The sequence below is a fragment of the Ambystoma mexicanum genome, chromosome 3q (assembly GCF_040938575.1).
Source record: "Ambystoma mexicanum isolate Mex_15411 chromosome 3q, UKY_AmexF1_1, whole genome shotgun sequence".
Classification (NCBI taxonomy): Eukaryota; Metazoa; Chordata; class Amphibia; order Caudata; family Ambystomatidae; genus Ambystoma; species Ambystoma mexicanum.
In genome coordinates, this window is record NC_090926.1 from 1,009,346,771 (window position 1) to 1,009,363,177 (window position 16,407).

General features: G+C 45.4%; 1 protein-coding gene across 4 annotated transcripts in view; it reads right to left on the reverse strand.

The window, feature by feature from the left end:
* The window catches only part of RPTOR (regulatory associated protein of MTOR complex 1), a 2,822,438-nt gene that overhangs the window by 35,447 nt on the left and 2,770,584 nt on the right, over positions 1-16,407 (reverse strand). For all 4 annotated transcript variants that reach the window (XM_069655181.1, XM_069655184.1, XM_069655182.1 and 1 more), the window contains 4 exons: positions 12,679-12,806; positions 11,425-11,511; positions 10,935-11,051; positions 9,534-9,663 (listed from right to left, as the gene is read on the reverse strand). In XM_069655181.1, coding sequence (XP_069511282.1) covers positions 9,534-9,663; positions 10,935-11,051; positions 11,425-11,511; positions 12,679-12,806 — 462 coding nt within the window. The remainder of the gene's footprint in view (positions 1-9,533; positions 9,664-10,934; positions 11,052-11,424; positions 11,512-12,678; positions 12,807-16,407) is intronic.

Here is a 16,407-nt window from a genome sequence, read left to right on the forward strand (position 1 = left end):
TCCAGATAAGGCCACCTCCAAAATTTCCACTGCTAGGTGGAATGGGTCATGGAACACTCTGCTCTCAAGGGGTTACATGCTCATGACATCAACACAGCATTCTGAGCCTTTCAATGACCAGCTCACCTCAACGTCATCCACAGGGAAATCACTTGAGCAGTTCCCCTCCGACATTACACACTGGACATTGGTTCAGGTGCGGATGCACAATCCTGGGAGATTTTTCTAAAGAATATTTGTAGATTGGGTTTACAGCCTACCTTCCCATTTAATCTTCCTGATTTGCAATCTTCCATAAATTTGGCAAAAAGGGCCTATGGAATAAAAGTGCAGTTGTTACTATGGTAGTTACATTTTTATTTAGCCTATCATTGAGGTCATAGAACCTAAGTAACCCCCGCATCTTGAGATGTGTTATAAACACTTCTAAGACTTTGGGGAAGACACTCAATGACGTTCTCAGGATTAACCGGTGGGTTGAGTTGCAAAGAGTTAATGGTCCTCCGACACCTCGTATAGCAGATGTCTTTTGTAATAATGCCACATAGGTATATGGAAGGTGTCTTGGATGTCAATAATAATTATCCAGTCCCCTATGACCAAATCTTGTACCAGTATAACACAATTGACAAGAAGGAATCATTGGATCTCTGGTGGGCATACAGCTTATCCCAAAGTCCATTGCCAGGGACGTGAAGACAGAAGGCATCCAAGTCAGAGGCAACGTATCACGTTCAAAACTTTGTCCATCACACACAGATGCCTCTCTAACTCCGCTTCCCCCTTACCTCACACAGAAAATCAAGAGAGCCCAATCAACAAGATCTGCCTAGGCTCACCGGCTCATCATGCCCAAATTTAAACGGGCTAAAGCTGGTTCATCGAGCTTCCCAGCCATGGCAGCGAAGCACTGGACCACTCTACCGCCTACCCTGCGATCCGAACAATCCTATTGGGCCTTCCGGAAAGCCTTAAAAATATGGCTGTTTGCGTAAGCGCCTACTAAGGTTCCCCTCACTCTACCCTACCTTTTTATGATTTCATGCATGCAACTTGTGTGTAACAGTGCCTTGATGCCCCTGGGTTTAGTGCGCTTTATAAATGTAAACATAAATATGCTCTGTCCCTTAGCCCTTCCCAGGGAACAGTGGGGTTGTACTACTGTGGAGCAAGTCTTTTTTGCTGTGTGTGGTACTGGGACCCTGCACTGAAGGTGAAGTAGCCCCTGCAGGTGCCAGGCAACTTCTTAAGTTGAAGCGCAGAAAAGGATTTACCTTGTCCCGAGACCCCAGACTGGGTTTAACAGAAACCACAGAACAAAGAAAGTGACTCCAGGCTCTTCCTGCATCTCTGAACCACATTCATGCCAGTCTGGACACCATCGACACAGTTTAAGCTCCTGCACAGGAACCACAAGAGTCAGTTCGCACCTAGACCGCCTCTGCATCTTCAAGTTCAGTTCCATGCTGAAGTTTCGGAGTCATTGCATCTAAGACATGCCGAGAAATGTAGCGTCCCCAACTTGACTCCGCTGCCTGGTACCAGCTTCATCGAGCTTCTAGCAGATGCTACTGCAGTACCCCAACGCTGTGTTGAGCCAGTCAAGTGTGCTTTCAGACGAAAGTCAGTCTCTACTTTTCTGCACACATGGTCGCTGTGTCTTCCAACGCCGCAGACCTAACATTGCCTGCCGTCCTCACCCTCTATGACCCAAAAGCCGATGACGCTGCTGAACAGCACTGCATTGTTGGATTCGTGGAAGAAGGTCCCTGACTCAACACAAGCCCAGTGCTGAAAGTGCCCAGATTTAAAGTTGTTCAGTCAAAAAGATTAGATAATATGGTGTTAGAAGAGGACTGTCCGCTGATGAATTGTGGGACCCTTGTGACTTAAGCCCTCCATCGTCTTCTTCTCTAAAAGCATATACCCTTCCATTATTGACATTTTTGCCAAATCTCTTGTCTGAACACCTCTGCTTATGAACGCAGGGTGATTTTTTTCTGAAATCTGTGACAGGGCCAGGTGGTGAAAGGGGACCTTCGCAGCATGGGTTGGGAGGCCTACAAGGGTTTGCACCAGAGCCAGTTCTACCCCAAAAGTGGGGTGTCGGAAATGGAAGGGCGTGAGTTCCTATACGTTCTTTCTGTGCCCATTTGCTTGACAAGAGTACCAACTCTATCACCCCATGCCTGCTGTGAGAAACCAGGTGGTGTCTCACCCACTAGTCCCTGGGGATCTGTCATCCAGGTGGCCAGGACACAGTCATCACTTTTGGATCTAGTTCCTGTTGGTGGACCAGTGCGGGAGGATCACCTGGGCGCGGGTTCTTCGGGGAGTGGGACACCGGATGGTGAGACACAGTATCCCCTTCCCTGGAACACCTTTCCCCCATCCTACCAGGTAGAATATTTACGAACTCCATTTATAAAGGGGGGAGACCCCAAATTAGCTCACTTCAAGTGAGCGCTCTACCTTATTCCGGGGGTAACTGAACATTCAATATAGCATGAGGTAGTTAGCTAAATTTTCAACAGTTAGATCAAAAGATTCAATTAGTCTATTTCGAATCTCAGTACAAAATATTCATTTATTCAAAAAATTAATTAATATAAAAGGCAATTCAGCTGGTCAGTATTGTGGTCAAAACACTCTAAAACACAATCCTTTTTGTGACAATATGTCCGCAAAAGTGAGAACCAGTGTTAAATTAATACACACAGTTGATAATTGATAGCAATTCAGAGCATTTGCTAATTTGCTGTTGTCATAATCAAGGAAGGAGTCAAATTTTCTAATTCTAGTTAATTTATAAACTAGAGCTTGGGACTCAACAGGTTTCTGTTCTCTATTGTGAATAATCGAAAATTTGTCAGGAGAATAGTCACATTGCTTGTGATAACACTAAAACATACATATCGCCATCGTTAAACATTTGGCTGATGGCGAGGGTTTGTTGATTTTCTCTGTATGGTGCAACTGCTTCAGCGTGAAGTTAGTCTCTGGTGGATGATGTCCCCTTGTACGTTGGGACTATTCATCAATGGTCGAGATCGGCCTTTAGTGCCATGATGTCGACCTGTACTTTCTTGAATCTGTGGAGTCCTCAGAATGTCTTGTGAGGTGTATTACTTCTTAAGTTAATAAGTATTATTTGTTTCACCAGGAACTGGATCTGGGTGATTACTGATGACTTGTGGAGTCTTAGTATCCTTGATGTTTGTAGAGAGCTCTCTGCTATGGACTTTCAATGTCTTGATTCAAATTCTGGGTCTTTAGATGGTCCAAGTCTTTGGACTTGATAGATCCTTTTTCATTCCATCTATCTCGCGGTCTTTCCCAGTCTCTGTAGTCCAGGGATTAGAGCGCGAGTCGACTTCTCGCTAGTAAGGGATGAGTGCCTATATAGCGTTGCTTGTGTAATTAATGTCCACGAAGCAGTCTTTAATCTAGGCCAGGTTTAGTAAACGTTTGCTGTTCTTAGACAGCGTCCACAGCGCTCACTCTGACTTTCACGAAGAGCAAATATACTAATTTAATCTTTTGGTCTAACTGTTGAAAAATAGCTAACTACCTCATGCTATATTGAAGGATATTTAGGAACTCTACCCCACCGCTCTTTTACAACACGGACACTTTCTCACGGACAGCCTGCTATGAGAGAAAACAGATTAACACCAGAGCAGTATACCGGACATGTCCCAATACATTGGTCAGGCGAGGCCAGGCAATTACTGACCATCACACACACCTGACTTCCATTAAGCTTCCCCATACGGATAAAAGGCAGCGCACGAGAGCAAACTCTGAGCGAGGCAAAGTACACAAGGAAACATCAGTTTCGAGATGGCAGCTGAATGAGAGAGGAAAGACAGCAAAACAGAAGGGGATCACAAGGAGGGAAATTCCCTTGACCTTTTCGACAAGGAACCGTTATTTTCCTGAACGCTCGAGAATAGAAAGCGTAAGACCAGGAAAACAGGCTGAAGAATCCTGCATTGTGTGTCTGACATGGCCCTCCCGTGTGAACCAAGGTGGGGAGAATCACGAGCCGTGGTATCGTCCTTGGCTCCAAGAAAAAAGCTGCATCAATGAAATCAACAGAGCCAGTGAGTTAGAGAGATACAAGACCGGTCTGTGTTGAAGCCAAGGTTGCAAGCAGCAACATTGTATGGCGAGTGCTGGAACGAACATTGTTAAAATGTGTGTGATGAGAAGAGTTAAGTTGAGTTACTGATGAGTGCCTGAACTTTAAAACCAAGAAACAATACCTTTCACAGAGTGGTCTGGCACCACGGGGGTGATCAATCAAAGGTCTCTGTAAGGTATCCAGCCGAAGAGTAGCAAAAGTGAAAGTAAGAAAAGGCCATATCAAGAAATGAACGAGTAAATGCAAATCGCAGTGGTCCTGCGACAGGTAAAGCAAAATCCTGCACAGATTCAAAGTCTTTCATTTTGATGAAATAGAGAAATGTGGTCCGAGCCCAGCGGAGGGAGACCAATTGAAGGTTTTGAGTTAAAGTGGGTCTGAGCCCAGAAGAGGGAGACCCGGGGTGAACAGTAGACACTTGAGAAGTTGTATATACAAAATCCTAAGAAGAAAGGAACTTTAATGTTTTTCGTGTTGCATCAGGCCCTCTGAAATAAGATACTTTTAATGGTAAAGAGACTTTGGCACAGAAGGCCTGATGTTGAAATTCTGAACTGCATCCTCATGCTAGAGGAGCCAGAGAGTGTGATAAGCTAGAGTGCGTCGCCTTGACCCGTGCTATAAACGTGGGGAAGGAAAGCCAATGGCTTGAATATCCTGACATAATTTCTTGAACACTTTTCTTTTACATAACATTGTCTCTCACACTGTTTGTATTTAGAAGGAGGGCTTGGCAATAGGTTTATTAGCATAGGTTCCTTTTATTTTGACAGACTCGACTAGGACTGCGTTAATATCACTTGATGGTCGTAGCTTGCTCCCATCTTTAGATTTAGGTTTAGATGGGCGTTTTTCAAACCCAATTGAAGTTCAATAAACAACCTTGAACTGTGATCACTTGTGTGACTTACTGTTTGATACCATGCCTTCCTTACACTGCACATCACAATGCAGGGAAGTGCCTTTCACATTCTCTCACAGGACACAAAATGCCGGCTGCCATCACAACGGGGCAGCCCGAAGACAAACAGAAAGGAAGAGAGTCAAGCAAGAAGCAGAATGATATATGCAGCAGCACGAACATAGCTAGGTCCTACACCACCTGCTGCAGTAAAAGCGAGAGTTGCTCATTCTGGAACATTACACTCACCTGTGTAGGTGCCTTGTGGCGGCACTCGCGTCAGACTTGTATTGTTAACCAGCCACGGTGTAGTCACACAAACTGGGACATTGACTTTTGGGGACTGCCACTGCACAGTTGGAACACCTCATTTTGGGAAAGGAAGGGTAGCAGTGGGCCTGGGGAACCGGCAGAGGGCCAATGAAAGGGGGGATGATATAAGGCTGGACAGGAAGCGGGAACATGTGGGTTGTTTGGTGAGGTCAAGGGAGCAGCAGGAAGACCAAGAGACAGAGAGAGAAAGGACAGAGCTGATGAGCATGGAGGAGATTACCAGACTGTGCAAGTCGAGGCATTAGTTGGTGGGAGGGATTTGTACTTGGGGTTGGGTGAGAGTGAAAGGTATGTGTGTGAGAGAATAATAGGGGCAGCAGTAGTGTAGTGATGTGGAGAGGGACATCGCAGTGTGGAGAGGGGAGTCATAGTTGTAGCGTGGAGAGGCATGTAGAAATAGTGTGGAGATGAGAGAGAGAGGGAGTAGTAGGGAGTAAGATCGGAGGGGCAGGTCGAGAGAAAAACAGAGGAGGAACAGAAGAGGAAGGAGATAAGGCAGAGAAAAAAAGAGTGACAGAAAGACCTTGGGAGAGGAATGGTAGAGCATGGGAGGATAAGACCAAGTGAAGCATGAGTTTCTGAAATGCACAAATCTCTTTAAATTCCATATCAGAGCAAGGACCCTGTTGACTGTTCCCTGACTAAGTTCAGATAAGGTGTTGTATTTAACCCATCATCCAGAGATGGCAGTTTTTAGATAGTAGGGGATACTGATCTTTGCTGACCATCCTGGGGTTGAGGGACGCCTCGGTTAGGGAGGTAACGTCCACCTCTAGATGACAAAGATGGAAGGCCCTTGAAGAGCCCTTTGACTACAAAACCAATAAAAATCTTTCAACCGTCCTCGAGAATTGGTGTGTTCTTGAAGCCATCTGTGACAAATCATTCTACTAAAGCAGTTTGGTACCCTTCTTTAAGATACAGCTTGCCTTCAGCTTACCCTACCAAAATAGGTGAAGGAGCTATACCTTTTTGAGCTATGCCCATTTCACTCTTATGATTGGGATCAGTGCTGATATAGTTGTAGTATGGGGCTGATGTTCTGTCCAGCGCTGGTCAATGGGCTGGCTTTTGCTGGGTCTGAGATCCGGCATCAGATGTCTCCCCAGATCTCGTACCCGGCCTGCCTCAGTCCTGACAAGTCTTTACCGAGCCCCCCAGCTTTGCAGAGGGAAGCTGGGCTCAGTGATCTAGTCTGCTCTGTGCTTCTATCCCCAGCTGTCATTCCCACATTTGCAGGCTCTATTTGCTCAGCCTGTTTTCTTTCTTCTGGCCTGAAAGGGACACCAAGGGAATCAATGGGCCATGACCATCACTGGGGTGGGGGCCATCACTGTTTAAAGCAGGCTTTCTACATGCTGGGTACCCTATTGTTTTCCAAGTGTGCATCTTACACTTTCATAGAAAAAATAATTAATTTTCTAACTCAAAAATGCTGCTTTAACTTGCATTTACAAGTTTTCTCGGAAATTGTTTTCTTTTTTTGTCGGACTACCACACAGATACCCTGTAATTTGTGTGCCACTTCCTTTGTGTTTGAATCACAGGTTATATTTAGAAAGATGTTATATGCTTGTCAAACTGCTTAAACACAAATGAATGCTGCTGTTGCGCTGACAGCAGTTATTAGGAAATTAAACTGTGGGTTCATGGATGCCAAACTTTTGGTTTTCACTACAGGGGAGGAAATGTCCCCACCTCTGACCTGAATATAAGTAAGCGAACAGTCCATCCCATGCCCTGGCCAAACGCATTTAATAATAGCACTTTAAAAAAAATAACCAGTGATCGAAATTGAATAAATGTAAAGGGGGACCCCACGGGGGCTTGGGTGGGAGGCGGAGTTCCGAGGGGGTGCAGCTGGTAGTTGAACTCCGCTCAACAGAAATGTTCTAAATAATATTTGTCAAATGGTGCAATTTCTTTCATGATGCTTCTTTCCAAACGCCACAATGTTCTTCAATTCCACTTTAAATAATTTCCATGGCTGTGGTGTACACAAAATACTATTGGTAATGCAGTGATTTTTAGTACATTAAGGGTTCCATAGACACGGTAGAAGGCTACCAGCGTAGTTCAGCAGGTTGAGAGATCATTGCTCAGATGTTATATATTAAAAACTGGTTGTTAATGATATGACCTGAATCCAGCTCCCGCCCTCAGTATCGATTGACAGTGAAATGTCATGTCTTCCGGCGAATTTGGTGTGGCAGGCTCCCAGCCAATGAGGAGGCTCGGAGCGGGGGCTTTATCACCAGGTAAAGTAAAAGCCCCCACTCCAAGCCTCCTCAGAGTGAGCGGCTGCCAATTTACCTCGCTGGCTTTTCCAGGTAAGTGTGCCGCGCTGCTTTTCCACGCCCCAGCGTCCTATTCCCCTCCCTCTACCTTTTTTCAACCAATAAGGCACCCACCACACCCTCCCCCACTTATCTTCTTGCTTCTTGTCCGCACTGACGTCAGCAATGCCGTCATGGAAAAGGGAGAAGGGACTACATATAGTCCCTTCCTCCCCGCTCCATGGTGGCCATCTTTTTATTTTGTATGTTGCGGGTTCTCATTTTACAAACTATTAGTACCCGGGTACATTGTGCCAGAGTACTAATTAAGCAATATTACACGGGCAGAGGGGGCATTACTGGGCTTGGTAATGCCCTGGGGGTTCGTTAAGGACCTTGCTTCGCTCAGGCCTGTAACGATGGCCCTGGGGCATTACCTGGCCTGGCAATGCCCATGTAATATTGCTCAATTACCCTCAAAGCGGCTAGGCTGCTCAAAGGTTGACAGTCTGGTTCAGAAACTCTCACTTGGTCTCCAGGAGGTAGTTGCTCATGTATAAACAAACACAAGCCCTTTAATTCCTTTGATTAGTGCTGCCGAGTTAAACTGTAAATATCTCCCCTTTTGAGATTCTACCAAGGGAGTTATTTAAAACCTCTTCTGAACTCTGTTCGGGATTAGTCCCAATAAGGAGTCTCTTGTCTAAATACATTTTTCAGCACACCACTAACACGACATGTTTACACTTTGCCTTTAAGCTAGTCCCACCAGTCTCCCTGCACCATGTCCCATGAATCCTCTGCTTTCGGTCTTGAGGTTCTTAGAAAATCGTCCTCCTATAGGCCCCTTTACAGAGCCTGAAAACATGAGACATGCTGGCTCTGGGATGAAGGATGAAAAGCAGTTTAGAATGTTTGAGTAAATTCCAACTCCCTTCCCAGAGAGAACTTGACCAACAAATTGTGAGATTCTTCACTTCCATCTTGGAAAGGGACATGCGGAACCACCCGAATGGAGCCATTGTTACAGAGATACCCACATTACAACATTTCAGCCAGCACTAAAAGACAAGTACAGAACATGTGTAACCTTTGGAAGAGAAACATCCTCCCACCCTGTGAATGACTAAGGAATGCCTTAAACACCCCCTGTCTCTGGAGGACCTGACAGCTGAATAGGCAATTTAGCCAACACTCACCCTTTTACTCTTGCAGAGCAGTAGTCATTTTTTCCCCTGGAGACCACATACATTCCAGTGCACACAAGAACACAATGAGAACTGGACCTCGTACGGTCCAATCCATCAGCCCCTTCTGAATGCACTCTGGTTGTTTTCTAAAAGGCAAAACATCCCCAAACTAACCTACCCATTTCTGCTGTTGCCCTCCCCCTCACTGCAGTGGATCTTGGCACTGTTTGTGCTTCCCATTTGGGGTATTGTGGACTAACTCTGTTTTCAATGCATGCTAGTAGGGTTGAGGTAACAAACCAAAGAGGAGGGGAGCTTGAAAAGTGCATCATTGCAGGGATCCCCAAGTAAATCCCATGGTCACAGGAGCAAAGAAAAATAACTGGTTGAATGGGGCATATGACGCCAGAACCAACAACATATGGCAGACTCCTCTTAGGAGGTGCAAATGCGTATTTAATTGTGCACACTATGGATGCTAAAGAGGCATATTTGGGTAAAAGCATTCCCAGGTGAAAGCAACACGATCACTAAAAATCTTCTTAATTTGTATCACTGCTCTGAAACAACTGCTCCTAACTTGTACTAAGTGAATATACTGTAACAGCGCCACGATGCCTCTGGGACGCTGGGCGCTTTAAAAATCCAAATAAATAAATAAAACGCTTAAATAAATAGCTACAAACCCAGTGGGGGTGAAAGGTGAGTGAGCTGATGGCTCCGATTCGTTGCCCCATGAAGCCGTCATAGTACTTGATGTTGCTGATGAGCTCTCCACTGCAGCTGTATATCGCAATGAACTGGTTCATAGAGCCACTGGGAAAAGCAGGAGAGTGGAATACCAAAGATAAGGAAGAAAGAACGGAAAAGGGCACAAACAAGAGGTGGAGAGACCAGATTAGATTCAGTGCAGATGAAAATGGAACCAAAGGAGGTATAAATGACAGGTGAAGGTGAAAGAGAAAATATGGTATGAAAAGGGAAAAGAGAAGAATAAAGGGGGGAAACAGGGGATAAAAAAAACACAAGTGAAGGGGATACAAACGAAGATGGGGAAATTGGAATGGGGAGAATGTGAAAAGGAATGGAATGAAGGTAGAAAGGGAAAACGTAGAAGTGATAGGAGACAGAACAAAAGGGAAAAGAATCAGAGAAGCCAGAAAGAAAGGGGAGCAAGAATGACAGGAATCGAGAAAAAAAGTTAAAGAAAACAAGGCCAGAGTGGAGATGGAAGAGGAAGGCAAAGTATAGGAAAAGGGGGGAAAGACCAAAGAGAAGACAGGCGAGTCGGGAAAAAGAAAGGAGTTGGCACAGGAGCGTAAAGGGTGCAAAACAGAAAAGTAATGGAGATGGGCATAAGGGGAGGAAATAAGTGTCAAAGAATAGCATATAGGAAAAGGAGTCGAGGTAAAATAACAGGAACATCGAATGGGAAAGAAGACAGAGGTAGGGGATCGAAAGAAGAAAGGTTATCGGAAGTTGGGAGAAGGGGTAAATAGAAACAGTTGAAGAGGAATAACCAAGCAGCATAGAACACGTGAAGAAAACGGATGAAAGGCAAAGAGGTCAGGGCAGGAGAAAGAATAGATAAGAAGGGAGAGACGCGTAGGGATGTTCAAGTCATGGAAGAAACAAATAGAAAAGAAAAAAAGGTAAAAACAACTTCATTATTACATTCAAATGTTTTATTTCTCCATTCGATACACGCCCCTCACAGAAAATGACATAACCCAGGCTAGCTTTCTCACTCCCCCACCCCCAACATCGTTGTCCTACCAATAGCATAGCATCTTTACCTGAAAACCAACCAATGACCATCACCCTGTTGGAGGAAGCATCAGATTTGCAGATAAAGGCTTAAAGCCTGTCTGATAATCCACCAATCACAGAACCAATGGCATGTAGTCTTCTGGGAGGCCGCTCCGTCACCAAGCAATGGCTTCTAAAGTGCTCTGTGGCTAGCTATGTACTCAATATATAATTATGCATATGTATGGCATGAAGTCTGCTTGGGGACCAGGAACCACAGATAACCCATTACCAGAATGCACAACTATTGAGCGAATGCAGAAAAGAAAACCACTTACCAGGCAAAAAGGTCCGCTTGAGGGTGAATGTCCAAGGCTGTAAGTCCTTTCACCACCTGCAGTGTATTCACAGACTCTGGCATCCTGGGGTCGAAGAAGCGCACATCACCGTTCACACTGTAAAACAGCAGATAAAGTTAAGCCCAAGAGGACTGTGGAGAGGGTGATAGGTAACTGAGACGGTCTCTCGGCTTGGGGTGGAGCTAGGACCTGGTCAGACTGGAAAGTCCCTCTCTACCAGACAAGCCATGATCCAGAACCATACACTCTAAAGTTGCCCAAGTCAAAATAGATAGCATCACTCATTATCCAGGCCTCAACCTTACATTCAAGAATACACCATTATATTTAAAAGATCAAACCACATCCAAGCCCTCATTTGTCACCTGCCACAAAATGAATTGCATGAATGCCCCCATACCATCCTATAATCAAGCCCACACCACCTACATACTAGCTGATACACCTGAAACACATGCAAGGCATGTACCTGACGCTCATGATGTTCCCGTCTGAATGTTTCTGAAGGTGTGCCTTCACCACCCAGGCAGTGTGTTCGCGATACGTCATCACACGACTGAAAGACAAAAGGGAAAAGAGAAAGAATTGTTTCACTATCAAATCTCCTGCTAAGCTATTATTCTCAACTTGCCAGAGTATCTATCACTAAATATGGCTGAAGAAGAACTGATCAGAGCCAGGAGAACCGCTCTCTGCCAGCCACGCCCGTGGAACCTACCAACCAGATTATACCTGGAGTGCGTCTCAACACCCCCTCAACACCTTGGATCCATTTTATTTCTCCATCAGTGCTCTTTTTTTTAGCTGACCTTTTACTATGCAAGTAAAACGTTTTAGTGGATCCATGATATCGCTGTCCTTTGCACTTATTATGTCTTTTAACACCTTTTAATGTTTGATTCTTTGTTGTGGGTGCTTTAAAGTGATCCAAGTTGAATCTGGACAGTATTAAAGTCCACCAAAGGAAACGTCCCGATGAAGATGTCTCCAACTTGCATGGAGCTCTAGTGAATTCTAACCTACAGCCCACCCCCATCTTTCCCTTAGCTGAAGCCCTCACTCCTACCACCCTCTCCCACCTTCTTCGAGCACTTTGAAGCAGTCTTGTGTGCATACTTACTGCAATGAACTTTAATTCATAAATATATACGCCTTTGTGGCTCTCATTACTGGAATATTCGGGAGTGCTGCAAACACATCTCTGCTAATCTACATTATTCCATCCCTGTTGATCCTCCCGATGGCTCAGTAGTGGTACACAGACAGAGCTCTGAAAATGCACTGCTTCTCTGACCTGAACCACTGACTGTTCCTGGGTTACATAACCAAGGAGATTTTTAAGGAAACCAATGTGTGTACTGGACACACTAAATGTAACAATAATGTTTCTATGTTTTACCTAGTTCCTTGAAAAGTAAATTGGCTTGTGTTCAATCCATAAAATTATGTGTTTCAGAGATACAGGCGGATAAAGACGTCCAATACATTTCGGTCTGTGGACCATGCTCGGGGACCAAAATCTGCCTGTCTTTTCTTAACTAACTCTGTGTCCACATCTGGGACTTTTCATACGTTTCATGATAGTAATCTTCATAATGGACAAGGATCTATTTAGAATCCTTCCATCAAAGTGAAGATGCTAAGTGTTGTTAGACCGCTATAACACACTAACAGTGAAATGTATGAGAAGTCCCAGATAGACCTTGCTCAGGGCCATACTCACCAATCGTTGAGAGCCATGCGCCGATCGTATATACGCACTGATCCATCCCCCAGGCCGGCCACAATCAGGGATCGGCTAGAGTCGCTGGCCAGACTGGTCACACAACTGTCTGCCCCAGTGGGTATATCCTAAAGGAAGCAAAAGACAAGTTTCATGTAAGTCTGTAGGCACTGAGGAATGTTTTTAAATCAGGCAACACCTTTGCGCCACCTCCAGCTCTACAATAACAATATTTACAATTCATACAACCAAGATCAATCTGAATTTCCTTCTGGTGCTTAAAAGAGCTGTTGTCCCAATTTCATAAAGCACAATGGTGTATAGGTTGGGTCGGGATCTGGGTTTTGCACATGTGGCATGCAGCAGACACACAGTGTCTATTTCCAATTGAATGAAATCCCCTGAACAGCGGTCCCCTTGGTATAGGGAAGGCCTGACTCTATCCCAAGCAAGGCGTGACCAGTCTCATGCTCAGTATATAATGCACATGGAAGAGATCTATATATCTGCATTGCGAAATGCTTTCAGAGGCAACCGGCATGTCTTATTGCGTTGCAAAATATTAGCTGAATACTAAGCAGATCAGTGTACTAGGACAGTTTAACGCTACCATAGGGCATAGCAGAGCGTGGTCGATGTCCTGTGTGACTTCGATCTGATCCAAATGCAAGGTAAATCATTGTTACTTCATGACCAGGGTAAACCATCTTCGGCAATCCCTTCCCTGGACTTCCGAGATATTCAGCATGATGTTGAAAACGAGAAGTAAAGAACTTCAATGAAGCAGTGTTCAAAGTGAGCAGAGAACACAGAAAAAAAACTAAAGTCATGGGGCGTGGCACATCAATATATACTGGCCGTGACGTTATATCCAGCGCAAGACTCTGCTGCCCCTCCCAGCAGACATGTTTCCAAAGAACAGATGCGCTGGGAGATAGATATCAAAGATGAGGAATCTGTGGAAGGAAGTTAGAAATAATGTGCCATTTAGAAAATTGAGGGTCCAAGTTACTTTATGCCTGGATAGTAGAATGCCACTTGAGAGTTTTTACTTCTGCTTTAGATCGTGTTCATCTGCCATTATGGCAGCCTTGCTGAATGTTGCCCAGCAAAGAGGAGGGCTACGGTTTGATAATGGGAAAGAGGGTGAGGCAGGTGCAAAGCCTGAGGTGTTACGTGCTGGCTGAAGAATCAGATTACTGAGAGATGGTATGGCTCTCTGTGGTTTAGCAGTGACACTTGGGTATGATCTGGACGGGAGAGCCCAAGATCTGATAAATATAAATCACAGCACTAGAAGACTGGGTTAGCTGCCTGGTGTGTGAGAGGGTCAAGGGGATAGAAATGATAAAACCAACATGTAAGCTTTAGTATGGCTCCAGCAAGGTAGCATGGGTATGCATGAGGTTTCCATTTGAGGTGGTATGTGTGTGGTAGTGTAAGGTATTCAGAGATTTAGCTGTGAGTCAAGTATGCTAAGGAAAGAGGGCTGGTTTTGGAAAAGTGATGGGTCCTGTTAAAAAGTCCTAGTACCAGACTGAACCGTTCAGGCTCTAGTCTGTTGACAGTGAGCAGGTTTCAAGTCATGTTGCTCTGCATCATAGATCCTGTTGGAGAGAACATCTAAAATTAGGAATCTGTGGGAGGAAGGAATCCATTACAAACACATGTACTATGTAGCACAGACACAAACATCCAGTGAAACACAAAAGGGCATAGAACATATGCGTGGCCATTTACGGACAGGCTTCATGCACAGCCCATTACAGAAAATTATCAATTGACATAAAAATGGCACTAAAAAGCTTCCAATTGCTGAATGTATAAGCCCCAATGAAACTATCATCATTTGCTTTGGAAATGTTAGGAATAAAAACAAACAAGTTACCCTCTTATCGGTTAACGTTCTTTCGATGGGATGGTCCGACGACGTATTTCATATCTATGACAGTAATCACCACAGCTGTGCTGCTTCGGAAACGTTTTCGGCGTCTGCGTCCTGCGTCGATAACATCGATACGCCACCCTCGAGGACCTCCTCCGACGGCCGACGTCACTGGATGTTATAAGTAGGACGCACGACGCCCGTAGCCTCAGTTGTAGTTTTTCCCAGAACGTGTGGCACCAGTCTTCTGCCAGTCTGACCACACAAAGCCTTGCGGAAATGTAAACTGCAATCGCATAAGAAATTCTGTAGCGGGGAAGGTAGGGAGGGAGCGATATGGAATATGTCGTTGGACCATCACATCGACAGAACGTTACCAGGTAAGAGAGTAACTTGTTCTTCGAGGGGATTGGGTCCTCCGACGTATTCCATATCTATGACAGAGTCCCAAAGCAGTACCAATGCAAGGAGGTGGGAAAAGAATTTAGAAAACAGAAATTTAGCATGCCCAATCAAATTGCGGAGTAAAGGACCGCCTTGCCAAAGGCCAGATCCTGCCCCCGGATGGAATCGAGGGAGTAGTGACGTACAAAAGTATGTACCAAAGCCCAGGTGGCTGCATCACAGATGTTATGAATAGGAACACGCCTCTGCAGGGCAGTAGAGGCAGCCATACCCCTGATAGAATGGGCCCGTAAGCCGACTGGTGGGTCCTTACCCCCCAAGCGCTAACACTCAGAGATAGCCAAAATAATCCAGCGAGACAAAGTCCGTTTCGTCACAGCTTGTCCCAAACGCTTTCCAGCGTAACCAATGAAGAGCTGAATGTCCACTCTGACCCGGGAAATGCGTGAAATTTAAAAGCTTAACGATCTCCTAGGATCAAGGCTATGGAGCCTCTCCTCTTCCTTACCAGGATGTGGAGGAGGATAAAATGCCGGAAGAACAGCCTTCTGGCCTAAATGAAATTCCGACACCACCTTCGGAAGAAAAGAAGGACGAACTCTAAGGACAACCCTGTCCTTATGAAAACACAGTGAAGGGTGGCTTAACTGAAAGTGCCTGTAACTCGCTCACTCTGCGAGCGGAAATGACCACAACTAAAAATACATTTTTAAGAGTTAACAGTCTCAAAGGGCATGAATGCAAAGGCTCAAACGGAGCACCCATCAGAAACTTGAGAACAAGGTTCAAATCCCAACTGGGCACCTGGAAAGGTGACGGAGGGAACACATTAGTGAGCCCTTTCAGAAACTGAGAAATTAAAGGAATTTTAAAATAGGAACACTTCAGACGAGCGCTTAAATATGGACAGCGCCGCCAGGTAACCTTTAATGGTACCCACTTGAAGGCCCACTTTTACATGTGGAATTTCACATGTAAAAGGGATCTACATTCTTAACCCTGCACCAGTCGCAGAACTTTCTCAAACGGCAACGGTACAGGGACTTTGTTGCGGGCCTTCTGGCCGAAAGCAACACCTCCATCACGTCTTCAGGGAGGTCCCAATCCTTATACCTCAACCTTTCAGAAACCAAGCGTGAAGGTTGAGGGACCTGACCTCTGGATGGAGAACCTGACCGCCCTCCCGTGAGAGCAGATTGTCTCGGTAGAGAAGACGACGTGGAGGGAAGATGGACAAGTTGAGAAGGTCCGGGTACCACGTCCTCCGGGCCCACGCCGGAGCAATGAGGATCATCCCGGAACCGAACCTCCGTAACCTCCGCAGGACTTACGGGATGACGGGGACTGGAGGAAACACGTACAGCAGTGGGAATCACCACTCCACCACGAACGCGTCTCCTAAGGCTCTGTTTGGAGGAAATTCCCGCGAGCAGAACCTC